General features: G+C 36.4%; 1 protein-coding gene across 2 annotated transcripts in view; it reads left to right on the forward strand.

Annotated features, from left to right (window-relative positions):
* pik3c3 (phosphatidylinositol 3-kinase, catalytic subunit type 3) overlaps nt 1-18877 on the forward strand; it is an 81880-nt gene that overhangs the window by 44581 nt on the left and 18422 nt on the right. For both annotated transcript variants that reach the window (XM_039751990.1, XM_039751991.1), the window contains 5 exons: nt 12198-12329; nt 12459-12587; nt 12681-12750; nt 13476-13540; nt 16826-16910. In XM_039751990.1, the coding sequence (XP_039607924.1) occupies nt 12198-12329; nt 12459-12587; nt 12681-12750; nt 13476-13540; nt 16826-16910 (481 nt within the window). The remainder of the gene's footprint in view (nt 1-12197; nt 12330-12458; nt 12588-12680; nt 12751-13475; nt 13541-16825; nt 16911-18877) is intronic.

Here is an 18877-nt window from a genome sequence, read left to right on the forward strand (position 1 = left end):
GAACTGCAGCTGTGATATCTTTCACTTGGATGTTCTATAGGGTGGCCCAGATCTAATTATCCAATTTTCATTACACTATAACTTAATAAGTTTTTTACATAGAAATCACCCGAAAAATCCCAGACCATTGAGAAGTGTGCGAACTGACGACATGAAGAATCGCCTTTGCACCGAACTGGAATTATCCCTGCATAAGTCAAAGTCATCCAGACGATCTGAATCTGCATAATTAGATCTGGACCACCCTATATTTCTTGTTTTTTGCTTTTTAAAATTCTTCTGAATTGCAGCTGTGATATCTTTCACTTGGATGTTCTATAGGGTGGCCCAGATCTAATTATCCAATTTTCATTACACTATAACTTAATAAGTTTATTACATAGAAAATCATCCGAAAAATCCCGGACCATCGAGAAGTGTGTGAAATGACGACATGAAGAATCGTCTTTGCACCGAACTGGAATCGTCCCTGCATAAGTCAGAGTTATCCAGACGATCTGAATCTGTATAATTAGATCTGGACCACCCTGTAGATTGCATTGAGTAAGTAAAGCTGTAAAAAATATTGGTTTGTGAGTTTTCATTTAAGGCTATGAAGCACAAAAATGGGAAGATTTCAAAGGAGGGTGATTCTTTCTTTTCTATACCCACTGTGTATATAATATTCTTTAAATTTCTTCAAAGATTTAGTCATCACATTTTTGAAAATGCTTTTGTAACAGGCTCAATTACTTTTATAGACCACAGATTCCAATTCAAGTGACATAGAAATGGCATTGATTTAATGTGCTACTTTTTGATTTCTTAATCTCAGGGTAAAACTGTTTGTTGTGTTTAGACCATGATGGAGCCAGGATGGAGCTTTGACAATAAATTATCGTGTCAGAGAAATATCAAATATTGTAATTTACAGATAATGCACTCATAAGTTGTTTTTAGCGTAACATAAATACCGAGTATGTGTTCGTTCACTTTAAGCTTACAGACCAACTCTTACATAATTCCATTCCTCTTACATTCATGTCAAGATATGTGCCTTCTTTACTCTAAGGAGACTACTTTTACTTTAAGGAGAACTGAGCTGGTGTGCCAGAGATGCAGCTTCTCTATACACAACTGCTCCAGCATTTCATTAAAGCTTTAGTGACCGCTCCCAAGGTAAACCTGAAACAGTAAACTAATCCGTAATTCATATTTCTTGGAGTGTTACTCTGTGTTAAAATAGATACGTTCATAAAGTCGTCAATGCTTTTCAGTAAGAGTTATTGATATTTTAAGACTTTGTTCAGTGTGCTACAGTAAAGATATTTTGGGAAAATTTGACTCTGTACTGACAAAATGTCCTTGGAAAATAAGTGAACCGCTGAAAGCGAGTTGTTTTATATGGACAGACAGACCTGTTGGTTGTTGTATGTGCGTATACGCAATTTCACCTAAAAAGCAGATAAGGGATACCTTGAGACAAGGGTTTTTCTTAATAGGCATAATAGATTTTTTTTTTGGCCAGTAGATAAAGTAATTCAACTTTAACTATAGCCAAACAAAAAAGAAATAATAAATTGCAATATACTACCAATCACATTACTTAAGACATTGTAAGACACTTGTCGACATGGTATTTGAGCCATATAGAATGATACTAGCTAATACCCGCAGCTCTCTGATATAAAAATATGGACACAATTTTATTTCAGTTTTTGATTATGAACAAAGTCAGCACTGTATATGAATATTACACTTGTTGAGCAAGGAACTAAAATACTTCTCTGGATACAACATTAGATGTAGCATCCCCAAGTTTCAGAATGAATAGGAAGCTAGGTGAACTCACTCTGGAGTATGCCACATAAAGCTGGCCATGAGAAAAACAATCATCCCTCAAATCCACTCCGCCTCTTTTAGAGACTGACCTTGTGCTTTATTGATAGTCATTATAAAACCCTCTTTAGTTAGAAATTTCAGGCATTTGAATTGAAAAGGAAAGTCAGATGGTATAAGAGGAATATGTGGTATAAAGAGGGTTTCTCCCTGACCAGAGCCAGTAAAGATACATGATTCAATAACATTTTTGTGTAAAGCTTTTATTTGCAGTCTTGTACCATTGCACAGTTTAGGAGGGTTTAAGTTTCTGAAAAGCATAACTGGTGCTCCTATCTTTAAAATAGGTTTGTGTGGAGGAATGGCTGGAGGATTGAGCTTATGCAAGAACTCTACTGGGTAGTGTACAGCCTCTTCAACCTCTACTACTGAGTCAGTTGAATCATGTGTCATCTCGTGTATTTAGCTTTGCTAAAAGACAGTTATTTATTTTGGTAGCTTTGTCATTTTTAGGCATTAATATAGCTTGTTCCCTTTGCCAAGACACAGAGACCAGCACTGACCAGCAACGTCACATAAAAATATTAGTCACTGTATTTTAAATAGTTAATTTCACAGTAACTGGCAACGTCGCCTACCATCACGGTAAAGGAACGTCAAACTTTATCTGGAAGAATGTTTGGACATGTTGAATGCTGCCCGGTGCTGTGTGAATTAAATTTTTGAAACCAGTATGTCTGTTTCTTATATAATATTAAATTTCAGAAATGTTTTGCTAAAATGTTGCAAGAAAATTTTAAAATTGGCATGTGTCCCATTTTTCAACCACCCTGTACCTGTATATAGTTTTATTTTCATTTATACTATTTTTTGAAATTTAAAAATATAAAAAGAAACTGACACATTTTGGCAATTCTAAGAAAAATTATCATTTTGAGATATAAAAATTTTAATATTTAAGAGGTACTTTTACCCCCTCAGGGTAGGAGTTTTGCAAAATCTATTCTTTCCTCTCACCTAGACCCTAAAACAAACCTCAATGCCAAATTTCAAAATTCTAGGACTTGGGGTTTAGGATATGTGTGATGAATCAATCGGTGGGTTTTCAGTTTTATATATATATATATATATATATATATATATATATATATATATATATATATATATATATATATATATATATATATATATATATATATACAGTCATGTGAAAACATTAGGACACCCTTTGAAAGCATGTGGTTTTTGTAACATTTTTAATAAATGGTTATTTCATCTCCGTTTCAACAATACAGAGAGATTAAAGTAATCCAACTAAACAAAGAAAACTGAAGAAAAGTCTTTTCAAGATCTTCTGTAAATGTCATTCTACAAAAATGCCTATTCGAATCATTGCAGTGAATGTTAATCAAGTTCAGCATCTGAATCTGTATTTTTTTTTTTTTTTTTGGGGGGGGGGTGAGTTTTCATTTAAGGCTATGAAGCACAAAAATGGGAAGATTTCAAAGCAGGGTGATTCTTTCTTTTCTATACCCACTGTGTATATAATATTCTTTAAATTTCTTCAAAGATTTAGTCATCACATTTTTGAAAATGCTTTTGTAACAGGCTCAATTACTTTTATAGACCACAGATTCCAATTCAAGTGACATAGAAATGGCATTGATTTAATGTGCTACTTTTTGATTTCTTAATCTCAGGGTAAAACTGTTTGTTGTGTTTAGACCATGATGGAGCCAGGATGGAGCTTTGACAATAAATTATCGTGTCAGAGAAATATCAAATATTGTAATTTACAGATAATGCACTCATAAGTTGTTTTTAGCGTAACATAAATACCGAGTATGTGTTCGTTCACTTTAAGCTTACAGACCAACTCTTACATAATTCCATTCCTCTTACATTCATGTCAAGATATGTGCCTTCTTTACTCTAAGGAGACTACTTTTACTTTAAGGAGAACTGAGCTGGTGTGCCAGAGATGCAGCTTCTCTATACACAACTGCTCCAGCATTTCATTAAAGCTTTAGTGACCGCTCCCAAGGTAAACCTGAAACAGTAAACTAATCCGTAATTCATATTTCTTGGAATGTTACTCTGTGTTAAAATAGATACGTTCATAAAGTCGTCAATGCTTTTCAGTAAGAGTTATTGATATTTTAAGACTTTGTTCAGTGTGCTACAGTAAAGATATTTTGGGAAAATTTGACTCTGTACTGACAAAATGTCCTTGGAAAATAAGTGAACCGCTGAAAGCGGAGTTGTTTTATATGGACAGACAGACCTGTTGGTTGTTGTATGTGCGTATACGCAATTTCACCTAAAAAGCAGATAAGGGATACCTTGAGACAAGGGTTTTTCTTAATAGGCATAATAGATTTTTTTTTTGGCCAGTAGATAAAGTAATTCAACTTTAACTATAGCCAAACAAAAAGAAATAATAAATTGCAATATACTACCAATCACATTACTTAAGACATTGTAAGACACTTGTCGACATGGTATTTGAGCCATATAGAATGATACTAGCTAATACCCGCAGCTCTCTGATATAAAAATATGGACACAATTTTATTTCAGTTTTTGATTATGAACAAAGTCAGCACTGTATATGAATATTACACTTGTTGAGCAAGGAACTAAAATACTTCTCTGGATACAACATTAGATGTAGCATCCCCAAGTTTCAGAATGAATAGGAAGCAAGGTGAACTCACTCTGGAGTATGCCACATAAAGATGGTCATGAGAAAAACAATCATCCCTCAAATCCACTCCTTCCTCTTTTAGACACTGACCTCGTGCTTTATTGATAGTCATTATAAAACCCTCTTTAGTTAGAAATTTCAGGCATTTGAATTGAAAAGGAAAGTCAGATGGTATAAGAGGAATATGTGGTATAAAGAGGGTTTCTCCCTGACCAGAGCCAGTAAAGATACATGATTCAATAACATTTTTGTGTAAAGCTTTTATTTGCAGTCTTGTACCATTGCACAGTTTAGGAGGGTTTAAGTTTCTGAAAAGCATAACTGGTGCTCCTATCTTTAAAATAGGTTTGTGTGGAGGAATGGCTGGAGGATTGAGCTTATGCAAGAACTCTACTGGTAGTGTACAGCCTCTTCAACCTCTACTACTGAGTCAGTTGAATCATGTGTCATCTCGTGTATTTAGCTTTGCTAAAAGACAGTTATTTATTTTGGTAGCTTTGTCATTTTTAGGCATTAATATAGCTTGTTCCCTTTGCCAAGACACAGAGACCAGCACTGACCAGCAACGTCACATAAAAATATTAGTCACTGTATTTTAAATAGTTAATTTCACAGTAACTGGCAACGTCGCCTACCATCACGGTAAAGGAACGTCAAACTTTATCTGGAAGAATGTTTGGACATGTTGAATGCTGCCGGTGCTGTGTGAATTAAATTTTTGAAACCAGTATGTCTGTTTCTTATATAATATTAAATTTCAGAAATGTTTTGCTAAAATGTTGCAAGAAAATTTTAAAATTGGCATGTGTCCCATTTTTCAACCACCCTGTACCTGTATATAGTTTTATTTTCATTTATACTATTTTTTGAAATTTAAAAATATAAAAAGAAACTGACACATTTTGGCAATTCTAAGAAAAAATTATCATTTTTGAGATATAAAAATTTTAATATTTAAGAGGTACTTTTACCCCCTCAGGGTAGGAGTTTTGCAAAATCTATTCTTTCCTCTCACCTAGACCCTAAAACAAACCTCAATGCCAAATTTCAAAATTCTAGGACTTGGGGTTTAGGATATGTGTGATGAATCAATCGGTGGGTTTTCAGTTTATATATATATATATATATATATATATATATATATATATATATATATATATATATATATATATATATATATATATATATATATATATATATATATATATATATATATATGAGATAATGTTTGTTTTTTTTTTTTTGTTTTTTTTGAGTAACCTGCTGTCACTTTTAGTGATATGAAAAGGTATTTCTACTAAAGTACTATCTATACATACTGTACATGTGCATGTGCATATTCCTGTCTGTCCAGCAGTTAAACTCTGTTAGGCGTATTCAGTGTTTAATGTTTGTGATGTGCCGTCTATTGGGACGTGTTTTGTAATAAATGTGGTTATAAAATGTAGTGCGTTTTTCATTGCAACAGATGGCAAGCATTAGCACTGCTATTAAGAATCCTATAGCAAATGCTATATAATTTTGGCAGTAGACAAACCTTTTAATAAAAGTAAAATGTAAGAAATGAAGAACGATAGAATACTAATCTTGTTCTGGTGATCTGCCCTACTGTTTATTGGTTCTAGCATAATAAAATATGTTGCTTGTATAGTCCCATGAATAGCACAGTCCTGGCTACTGCAGAGATTCTGATTTGATTTTCTTTTTTTTCTGTCCGTAACAGAGTGGAGCATTTGTGTTCATTTTGGGTGTCATTTGGCTTCCTAGGACCCAACATTGAAACCCCCAGTGTCATGCCATCAGTTGGGGCTGTGATGATCATTTAGTGCACCTACAACCACAAAGAGTATTAAAAAGGTCTAAGTAGGTATGAGAGGGAGGAACAAAGAATAGGTGTGATTATTGGTGTGAGAGACGGGAAGATGAAAGAAAGAATCGGCTTGGCTGAACACTGCTTTTGAAGTAGCTAGGCCGAGAGCTGCAATTTTGTCCACTGGTCTATGGAATAGAGAAGATGAGGAGAGGCCAGTGAATTTAGTTGGAAGAGGGAGTTTGAAGAGATAGTGCCATCTGTAAGAGGGGCAAGACGCCCTGGGGACTTTGTCTGCTTTGGTAGTGCAGCTTGAATCCTTTGTGTTGGACCAAGATGCAGCAGGCAACATCATGGGTGGAGCATAGCACATCAGCATCTGCTAATGACCCAAGTAAAAAAATGTGAAAATAAGAAGTTAATGTTTTAACATAATGACAGGATGTCCCAATCTCTTAGATAGATAGATAGATAGATGTCACTCTGCTCACTTCCAGCTACACAGGCATGAGGGCTGGCTATTCTTTTCTGCTACTGACAGGTCTGTACTGTCTGATTTTGAAAAAAGATTTTAGGCTTTGAAACTCGCACATTCTTGTGTTGGTGAGGCCAGGTGTATGTATTGATCGTACAAAGGTTATTTCTGACAAGGCTATAAAGATATTGTTCTGCCTGTAGACTTAGCTGATAGTTCTGCCATACACTATTGTTTAGAAAAGTTCTTAATTCATTTTATAGAAAGTGTAACATGAAATGTCAGTATGAATGGAGAAATGGAACAAGAATTGAGTAAGTCTTTCTCAATTCTTGTTTTGTTTTTCAAAACAGGCATTTTTTTCCATTTTTCATCTGTAAACATTTAATGAGTGATATGTCAAAAACAAATACAGAAACAAAAGCTGTTTTTATTACTTTTAGTATTGATGACATAAAAATATGAGATAGTCCTTTACCATTATTAAATGAAACTGGTGAAAAATTGTACAGTGCACTGACAGTACAAGAGTTAAAAACTACTTAACTTCCACTGTTACTCATGAACATTTATTAAGTTTAGTAATTCTAATGATTAAGCACTCTACTCTGCAAATACACATTTTCATACATTTTTAGATAATTTCATGTAAAAGAAACCTTTTATTGGCTAACTTTAAAAGATTACAATATGCAAGCTTTTGGGGCAACTCAGGCCCCTTCTTTAAACAAGATGTAGGGTCCTGAGTTGCCTCGAAAGCTTGCATATTGTAATCTTTTTAGTTAGCCAGTAAAAGGTGTCATTTTGCTAGACTTCTCACTACATTCACGATGGCTGACACGGTACAACACCCTAGTAGTACAAAAGAAATAAATAGGGCTACTCTGTTTATTATTTTTGTGTGTATCATACAGTTTAACATTAGTAAGAAACAAGTATGGCAGAAGTTAAATTCATATTTATAATTACACCTTAATAATTAAGAATAACTAATAGGTACAATGTAAAAATAGCTTGTGAAACTTTTAAGTAAGCAGTATATATCAACATTGAACACTGTAGTACAATCAATGTTTGACAGTTAAGTTTAAAGCAAATGTATATTTACACTTACCCAGTGTTTCAGTTATCAATATCAAGCGTAAAAATTTTTCATGAATAATTGTTGTATTCCCATATCCTCACAATGATGCTGACTTAAAACATAGCATGCCTGTAAAAATAATTTATATAGAGCAAACAATACAGAATCCATGTAATATCTTTAAAGTTATGGTCAACCTTATTTTCTTTTTTAATTCAATATTTGCAATAATTAAAAAAACACATTTGTAAAAAAAAAAAAAAGGACCACTTTTGTAAATTGTTTAATCATTATTTCATATTAATTTATAAATTATGCTAGCAGCTTAACCAAATACTGGTCTTTAATTGATATAGTCCAATCAGCTGGTAGTACATAGAGGAGAGCGTGTGATTTATCGTGCCCATCTAGAGGAATGCCAATAAGTGTAGGAATGGAAAGATGAAGTTTAACTTGGTAAATTACTTAGTTGTTTTGCCATCTGCAATGACAGGAATTGATCAAATAATTTGGCACGAGTTCTGTTTTATTTTCTTTACCTTATTTTTTTGTAGGAGACTGGTCCCCCAGCTTTTAGAGTTGTATCAACGTAGCTCAAACACATTTGTTTTAAGAAACGGATTAATACAATGTATTGATAAACACAAGCATTATAGAAATAAATAAATATATATATATATATATATATATATATATATATATATATATATATATATATATATATATATTGACATATAAGACAGGCTGCAGACAAACTAGACAGGTCGACGTGTAACATAGAAAGGCTGGCTGTTTACTTGCTATTTAGAGTTCTAATTTACCCTGGCATAGATTAATAGTTTTACGATGCCAAGTCTTTAAAGATTATGTACGATGTTGTGCGTAGTTGTTGCGTTGCTGTTGCTCTAGGTTAAACTGGAGGGGTCATCTTTTGCTAGAGTGCACTCTTTCTCCTTGCTGCCTAATTCTTTGTATGTGGTTTTCTGTGATGTTGAATTCTCAGCTTTCTTTCTGCTGTTACGCCATTTGCTGTGTCTTCTGCAACTTCAGAGGAAAAAGTATTACTCATTCTGGCACAAAACTTTAAATGTAAAAGTTCCATTCTTGAAGTAATGGCTGCTTCTCGGCCTTCAGACTGGCTCAGTGTTTATCCTGGCAAACTAAGTCTCAGCTCCCAGGTTCAGAAAGACAAGATTTTTGTCAGCATCGGTTCTCCAAGGAAGAGCTCATAGTTTTTTTAGCTTCAGGTGGTAGGTTTCAGAGGTTTCCAATTATTTTGGAGAGTCAGAGCAGAGTTTCCACAGAGTTCCTTTGAAAGAGCCACCCAAGAGAGAATCAGAAAGCATCCAGAGAATATCTTCAGGTTGATACAGAGTGTTTTAAGGGAATGCATAACTCCTCCTGATTGGATTAAAGCTCTTTCTTTTACAGTTCTTTGTTCTTGCTTGAGTCCATTTTGTGCCTTCAAGCTCAAGAAGTCTCTACAAAGAGGCCTCTACAAAGATGTTTGTGCAATTCTGATTACACTTCTGTTATCGGATGAAGTCCAGGCAATTAGTTTCTGTAATTTTTTTTTTGCAGCTGGATGTCTGTTAAATCTACTTCCCTTAACAGGCCTGGAGTGCCACTAAAGCCTGAATGAGTAATGCCCACTTTGTCCGACATATACTTTTAGGTGTTTACTGCTTTCATTTTACAAATATAAACAGTTCACTAACCTGTGATTCAGACCATTTTTTGATGGTTACATGATTGTAATTCCAGCCTATTAATGGTTAAATTAGTGTAAATTTCTTTACTATAGCAATGGTTCTCAAACTCGGTCCTGGTGACTCCATGCGGCTGTAAATTTTTATTCCCACCAGTTCCACAACACTGAATTCTGAAAGAAATGCAGCTGCTTCAACGTCAGCCCGGCTAATGTGTTCATTTGTAAATAATGGAGATTACAACTATAAAAACTAAGTTTAAACAAGAACACTAAGTGATTCCCATACTAAATTCATAAGTGCTTGGTACATTCCAATAAAAAATACCAAACTTAGTTTATTTATTTCTACATTTATCCCCAAAACATTAAAACTGTGAAATAACAGCTTGCTTCCTTAGACTAGGAGTCCACTTATAACACAGAATTTGCTTGGAACAGAAACCTGTACTCTGCACTTGAAACCAAAAGTAACATTGTTAAACCCCCTTTCAAGTCTGTTACAATCACTTCTGGTAAAATAATAGGCCCAAAATAAAGTCAATGCATAGAGTCCCATGTCCCCTAATTCCATTACTGAAGCTGGGCCACATTGAGTATATATAGTGTTATTTTTGGACTTCGATAAAATTAAGTTTAACATCCCTCTTTTAGAACATAGCAACAGATTAATTATAGGATGAAAGTCAATGATAGCGGTAAGTGTTTAGTGTGATATCAGTCATTGTCCAACCCGCTATATCCTAACACAGGAGTCTGCTGGAGCCAATCCTAGCCAACACAGGGCGCAAGGCATAAACAAATACCGGGCGGGGAGCCAGCCACCGCAGGGCACACACACACCAAGCACATACTAGGGACAATTTGCTAACTACACACTTGGAGGACCTGGGAAGCGAACCCTGGTCCCCTTACTGCGAGGCAGCAGCGCTAACACTGTGCCACCGTGCCACCCTGCGTTTAGTGTGATATTCTTCATGAAATAAAATTTATGGCTAACATAGGAATTCTGTTTAAGATATACACAGCTAACAGATTACCTTCTTCTTTTTTATTTTCTTCAAATTGCATGCATAGCCATCTGCAATCAATTCACCTTTTAATGCTTCTTTTTCTATTTGCCTGCATAAAAGTCCAATCCTGGGTATGCAAACTTTCACTTTAAAATTGCGCTGACATCATATCTAAAACTATAGTGACTTCAAAATGATGTGGCTCCAGCAAATAGATGATCTCATACTAAATTCAGTATAATTAAGGCAAAAGGCAAACTGGCACTATGTCTTAATAAAAGAAAATGAAAACAGAAAAAAAATATCAGAAAATGAACTTCCAGGTAAAACCAATTTTGCTGAAATTCAAAGAAAGGGCTTTCAAGTCAGCACTCTGGTCAAATTATGAAAGATGTTTGAGCAAGGAAAAATATCATAAATAATGAAAGGAAGCTTGCTTCAAAAATAAATCAGTTTTGCTGAAATTCATGGAAAATAACTTTCAGATCAGCACTCCTGTGCTTGTTTAAGCAATCGGTGATGTCAAAGGTAAATAAAGAGGCACAAAAAAATGCTGCAGAGAGAATGCACCAAGCTGAACAAAATGAATTATCTGTACTTGGAAAGGCACTATTAGAAAGACAAACTGCAGTAAAGTGTATAAGAAAAACAAATGTAACCAATGAGAAATGATACAGTAGACAAAGAAGTGAAACATATTTTGGACATTCAAGTTAATTAGAATGAGGGAAAATTCCCAGACTTCAGACAGATGCCATGGGGGGAAAAAAAACAAAAGGCCAGTGAAACTCTAGATCACCTTTCACAATGATTACAACATGATGCCAGCTTTTGTTAACTGTGAGCACAAATCTCATTTAACAAAGACCAGTGACCCTGAAAAATGAAGAATTTACATTAACAACTGAAATGATTTTAGCACATTACAGTGCTGCTAATGGATCTCTGTTGTGAATATTGCATACATTTTGCATTTGAAAACTCTGCTGTGCTCTTACTCTTAAATTCAAATATTAGATCAATAGTCCATGGTTTATAATGGTTCAGGTCAGCTAGTATTAGATACAGGGCACCAGACAGAGCAAATAATGCTTTTTATTTTTACTTATGTAGTTTATTGTGTGAACAAAGTTATCCAAACATCAACCAGTACTGTTTGAAGATGCAATTGCTGCCTTACACTTAATAACTGCAATCGCAAACACTGACTCTGCCAAGACATGAGGAGATTTCAGTTTTATGAGTGTTTTTATGGCTTCCTATATGATTTTTACACCTTACAATTGGGGCAGTTGTGTCATATTGTGCAAGTGTGGTACAGATAATGTACATATGTGTTTGTTTTGTTTGAAGACCAGGAAGCTGTCAGTGTCAACACTTTTTTTCATGGCAGTGTATATCATAATACTGTAATGGAAAGCCTGTATCCTTTGTGGGAAAAGCATATGCAGCACCAAGGTCAAAGTATAATACATTTGTTTACTCTTTGATCTAAGGTGTGAAGTATAGTGGCCTGAATTCACAACTGTCATTAATATGGTACTTACCTTCTGAGTTGTTTGTTCTTCGGTTCCACTTGCAGATGGAGAGACTGCAGTCTTTGCTGGCAGACAATGAAAAAGTGAATCTGTGTGAAATAGAGCCTATCCCTTTACCACTGGAACCTCAGATCAAAATTAGAGGAATCCTTCCAGAGAAGGCCACTCTCTTTAAGGTACCTTTCCATCTTGAACCACAAGAATAGACTTCCTTGTTGGAGTATCCATCAGTTATGACTGAGGAAATGGGTCCATGTTCACAATCCTTTCTGTTAGAACTTGATTTAGTCATTTTCTCATTGCAGAGTGCTCTGATGCCAGCAAAGTTAATATTTAAGACCGAAATTGGAGGTAGCTATACGGTTATCTTTAAGCATGGGGATGATCTTAGACAGGATCAGCTAATCTTGCAGATCATTTCTTTGATGGACAAGGTAAGGTACCTGGAGACCCTCCTAGCATGGACTCTGTTGTGGTATTTCTGCTGAGCCTGTCTTTGACGCACTCTTCTATATCTCTTCCTGTAGCTGCTTCGAAAGGAAAACCTGGACCTCAAGTTAACTCCATACAAGGTGTTGGCCACAAGCACCAAACATGGTAAGAAGAGTTTTCCTGTATAGGTAGCCACAGAGAAAGGGGTTTATGATGAATTTGGAAAAAGCAAAAACAACAAAAGCTCATCAAGTCAGATGATAGCTTCTAAATCTGAGAATACCAAACCTAGATAAAAAAATAATTCCTTGATAGGCCGAGACCTGTTGCTGAACATAATAATAATACATTTTATTTATATAGCGCCTTTCCCATGCTCAAGGCACTTACAGAATATAAGAAAGAACGACAGGGTATACAGTATATAGCATTGTACAAACCAAATAAATAAACAAAGAAGATTAAGACAGTAAATTCAGAGAAAAGCCTAACAGACAACATAATTGATGGTCTAGCACACACACAGGTTACATGAGCACCTTGACAGAGAGGTAAACTGAGAGAAGGGTAATAAAGTCAAGTAGAGCTAAAAGCCTTCCTGAACAGATGAGTTTGGAGTTGTTTATTAAAAGAATTCATGGAGTCAGCTGATCTGATTAATTTCGGTAGCTCATTCTGGGCTTGGGCGCTATACAGCTGAAAGCCCTGTCACCAATGGAGTGAAGATTAGTGGAGGGCACAATAAGATTGCCAAAATCTCAGAGGACCTTAGTGGGCGGGCAGGCACATAGTGATGGAGAAGGTCACTGATGGCATGTGGATGTCTGGTACATGAAGAGTACAGTACTTCATAGACAGACTTTTTATGTTTGTTTCTTTTTGTCTTGTAGGATTCATGCAGTTTATTCAGTCTGTCCCCGTGGCTGAAGTTCTGGCAACAGAAGGCAGCATACAGGTGTGATCACCATACTGGTTCTATGTGGTAGGGAATAGAAATTTTTAGTGGGTTGATTAGTTTGTTTCCATCTAATAGATTTAAGGTGAAAATGCAAATTCAAAAAATGAGACTTTGCTTATGTCCACCTTTATAACTGTTTCTTAATTTAATTTTTACAAGCTTGTGATCCATTTGTCTATCATAACTAAATAATGGTTGACCTGCAGATGTGCTCTCCGATACTATTAATACACAGACACTGTTAATAGTCAGTTGACCTTATCCAACTGTTGTCTGTGGTAGCTGCTATCCTCGTACTGCCATTGCATGGCACCATTTATTCTCCACAGTATATTCTTGTTGTGATCGTCTCTTGCACTGATTTCCCAATTCTAGAAGATGATGATAATTTCAGTCAGTCAGTCCATGATCATCTACTGCTGAATGGCCACACTGATTTTGTTCCGCTTATTTTTGCACTTCTTAAAATATTAACTAAATTATGATTGCTCTCCTTTATCATTTTTCAGTAATTCTCTATCCATCCATTTTTCTTTTGCGTTTTTGCAGTTCAGGCCAAGGAGCTGGTCTCAATCCCTGACATAATCAATGAAGCCAACTTTATGTTGTGCACAATCCATTTCAGACCAGTCTTTTATACTGGGGTTATTTATACTTGTCAGTTAACTTAACATGCATGTCTTTGAGATGTGAGAGGAAAACAATATTACTGAGGGAAACATCCAGCAGTAAATACATTAAGAACGTGCAGATTCAATGCAGGCAGTGTTTCTCTAATATTCAGATCTGGTCTTCTGGAACTATGAGACAGCAGTAATCACCACTATACCATTTTGTCTCCAGCCCATTCTATACATTTTAAATTCTTTTTGCAATTACACATCGTGTTATGCTAATTGCCATACAGGTGTATTTTTTTTAAACTGACCGTGGTTGGCAAAATAGTTTATTAGTCAACAGCGCAATAATAATAAAATAATAATTCTTTACATTTATATAGAGCTTTTCTGACTACCCAAAGTGCTTTTCGTAGTGAGTGTGGAGCCACTTCAACCGCCACTCATGTGTAGCATTCACCTAGATAATGCAATGGCAGCCTTTGTTGAGTCAATGTTCTCGCCACGCATTAGCTATTATGTGGTGAAGTGGAGAGAGAGAGAGAGAGAGAGAATCAGAGACAGGTTAATTGGGCGCCGGAATGACTAGGCCATGAAGAGCAATTTAGCCTGGACACTGGAATACACACTGCTCTTTGTGAAGTACACCTAGGGATCTTTTTTGATTACAGAGAGTCATGACCGGTTTTAAGTCTCATCTAAAGGATGGCGCCATTTCTATAGCACAGTGTCCCCATCACTGCACTGGGGCATTGGGATCCACATTCTGTCCATAAGTTAAGCGTCCCCTTTGCTGGCATCACCAGGACCTCTTCCAGCAGCAACCTAAGCTTTTCTTAGATGGTCTCCCATCCAAGTTCTCAGTAGGCCCAAACATGCTTAGCTTCAGGTGGATGACCTCTTCTGAAGTGGGAAATCAGTCTTGCGCTCTGGTTTATTTTATGTCCTGTATGCTCTTTAGTTGTTAGCTTTGAGCTTGCAGTGTTTAGGAAAGGAGGGGGGCTGATCTGGGTAATTGTACATTCAACTCCAGAAATATTGGTACCCTTCATGAAAATGCGCAAATATTAATATATAAAAGTGACCACACATGCAATGAGTGATATTTTGTGCTTAAATAATTTGGCAAGACTCAAGCTTTTATTTTCAAGCAGGCCTTTGGAACAAAAGTCCTTTAGTAATACAAATGTTCACAATTGGGCAGATTCTATAAATATTGGAACCCTAAATGTCCGTATTTGGTGGAGCCCCCCATGATGAGAATGAAAGCACTCAGCCTTTATCTGTAGGTTTTAACAAGGCTGGAAAACACTTGTGGAGGGACCATGGACCACTCTTTCATGTAGAACATTTCCAACTCATGGAGATGCTTGGGTTTTCTCTTGTGAACCGCTCTCTCTTCAGTTGAGATCACAGATTTTCAATTGGGTTCAAATCTGGAGACAAGACGGCCATTGCAAAACCATAATTCTATGTTTCTGCAGCCAATTCTTTGTTGATTTTGATGTGCACTTTGGGTCATTATCTTGTTGGACGACTCAAACACTGCACGGTTTAAGCTTTCTTGCAGAGGCAAGCAAGATTTTGGCTAAATGTTCTGATATTTAATGGAATTCCTTATGCCACTGACCTTAAACAATAACCCCTGCCTGGACCACTGGCAGCAAAACAGCCGCAAAGAATCAAAGAGCCACCACCATATTTTACCATGGGTATAAGGTGCCCTGCTTTGTAAGCAGTTCCGTTTTTCACCAAACATGGCAATGGTGTACTTGGCCAAAAAAAGTTTTTCACATCTGATCACAACACATGATTCCAATTGTATCTCCAGTGTTGCTTGGCAATGGTGAAATGCTGAGATTTGTGTCTTGGTCTGTCTCAGGAGAGGCTTCTTTTGTGCCGCTCGTCCATAAAGCTTCTGGTCATGGAGGTGTCGTCCACAGTTAACTTTGAAACAGTGAATCCCCAAGATTTAACTTACTGTGATCTTAAGACTTCTGTTTGCCACTCTTAGCATCCTCCTCACTGTACGTGGAGGCAGATGCACCCCCTTCCTGGCAAATTGTCAGCAGTTCCTTGCATTTTAAACGTCTTGAATATGGCTCTGCTTGGGCTTACTGGAAATTTAAGTGGAATACCTATTGTTTGTATCCATTCCCAAATCTATGCAGCTCAACAATTTCTTTACTCATTTGAATCGAGAGCTCTTTGGTTTTATCCATGTTGATGGTAGGTTACCTCATTTTTATACCCCAGTGAAACAGAAAATGACCATAGACAATAGGTCATGGACACCAAAAGTTCATAGACACTAAAAGGAACATCAATAAACATTTTTCTCTAAAGATGGAAATTTATTTGGTCTTATTTATAGTATTCTTCAAGGGTGTCAATAATTTTGGCACATACGTTTTTGACAAGATAAGCTATTCTGAAGATATAACAGCACTTTTACAGGATTTGTTGTTATTAAATAAATAGTCAACAATTTCTCCAAAAATTTGACAAATATTAGAATCATTGTATGTACTGTCTATTTTATAATAATGTTTTTGTTCACATTTTTGTGGCGTGCCAGTATTTCTGGAGTTGACTGTACATATGATGTGTATTGCTGTGATGTGTCTGGTATGACCACATTGACCTTTAGGTTTTGTGTCTGCAGAATTTTTTCCGGAAACATGCTCCAAGTGAAAAAGGACCATATGGCATAAGTGCTGAAGTGATGGACACCTACGTGAAGAGCTGTGGTGAGTAGCTGCTTAGAAATTTCTACTACAAAGGCAGAAGCATTCTGTTTCTTTAGGTCTGTAAATACAATGATATCTTAGCTCTATGCTAAAAGAAGCTGAAGGAAAGTTCAGAACCTCTGATCACCCTTAATGGGTTGTTGGTAGGTATGGCAAAATCTTGCAAATATTGTGTCATCTTTGGGAGTTAAGTCCTGGTGGATCATACAAAGATCACTGCCAAGAGTTCAAAAAGGCAAGTACTTTCTGTCCCGCTAAACCCATGGAGACGCTGTTTTCTAACTTGGACGGAATCTTGGAGCAACCACCTTTGTCAAAGCGATTTCCATGGAATGAGCAGATTAGAGATGGCATTCTCGCATGATATGACCAGGCTTGCCACTGTGGAAGAATCTATATTCACTGAAAGCACTGGATTTTCACTTGTTTTCTCCTGAGAATGCAGGTTTGGCTCGGACTTTCAAGAGCCACCAGAGCACTGGGAGCTTGGGCTTGAACTAGCACTTGAGTGATGGGAGTAAGATTCTGTGTCTTGATGGCGGGTTGCTGTGAGACATCGAGACATCAAGCAAAGCTTTGGCTGTTCAGATGGACATTCAGAGGAGGAAAACTATGAACACTTTGAGGTTGTAGCTTTGGAATTTAAAACTCATGTCGATGTCGATCATAGGTTCTGGATCAAGCAGTCGTACTGGGACAAAACAGTTGTTCAGATCCTAGGGTCATTGTGTGTGTGTGTCTCTCTCTCTGTCTCTCTTTCTTTCTCTCTCCAAGTCACTTTTGTCTAACCAGCTCTATCAGAATTCAGAAGTCACTTCCAAGCATTTAACGAGTCTCCTCACTTTTCCCATTTAACACGTCATCTGTAGCAAGCTTATCTATGGTAAGTTCCACAGGGTCACTTCGATTCCAGCTTTGGATAAGATTCACAAAGTCCTGAGCTTGTCCCCTTATAATGCGATTAGGATCAGTCTGCCAGACTCATTACTTATGGTCTTGGCTAGGGAGCTCATAAAGTCATAATCATCCAGCCAATCGAGAGGTACAGTACAGGCCAAAAGTTTGGACACACCTCCTCATTTAATGTGTTTTCTTTATTTTCATGACCATTTACATTGGTAGATTCTCACTGAAGGCATCAAAACTATGAATGAACACATGTGGAGTTATGTACTTAACAAAAAAAGGTGAAATAACTGAAAACCTGTTTTATATTCTAGTTTCTTCAAAATAGCCACCCTTTGCTCTGATTACTGCTTTGCACACTCTTGGCATTCTCTCGATGAGCTTCAACAGGTAGTCACCTGAAATAAAACTAGTATATAAAACATGTTTTCAGTTATTTCACCATTTTTTTGTCAAGTACATAACTCCACAGGTGTTCATTCATAGTTTTGATGCCTTCAGTGAGAATCTACCAATGTAAATGGTCATGAAAATAAAGAAAACACATTGAATGAGGAGGTGTGTCCAAACTTTTGGCTGTACTGTATATTCAGCATAGCCTGTTGAGTAGCACCAATCAAAAGAGGAGCCAGAATGGCAGCCTAGATTTTTCTCTTCCAGTACATCACCATGGCCTTGTGCTCAAAGGTTTAAAAAAAAAAAAAAAAATCATTCTGGATCATCAGAAGGTGACATTTTCTGCAGCATATGCCTGGCATGAATAGAAACGAGAACCCTATGTTCTGGTTCAGGAGGAAGATTGACATCCTGAGAGGGTGCTGCTGCTGATAAGGATGCATTTTCTGCAACCCCAACTCGGGTACCGCTTGTCATGTTTTGGCTTGTGCAAAAACACATTCAGGACAAAGCTGGGCAAATAGGCTGTTGTTTTAGTACTTGAAGAAAAAGTACTGGAACTATATTTGAACACACAATCAAACTTGACAACTTCTTCTTTTGTCTTGCTCTGTCGGAGTTTCCTTCAAGCTAAAAGAACTCTCAAATATGTTCTCCTCTGAAGA

This window comes from Polypterus senegalus, chromosome 4 (genome assembly GCF_016835505.1).
Source record: "Polypterus senegalus isolate Bchr_013 chromosome 4, ASM1683550v1, whole genome shotgun sequence".
Lineage (NCBI taxonomy): Eukaryota > Metazoa > Chordata > Cladistia > Polypteriformes > Polypteridae > Polypterus > Polypterus senegalus.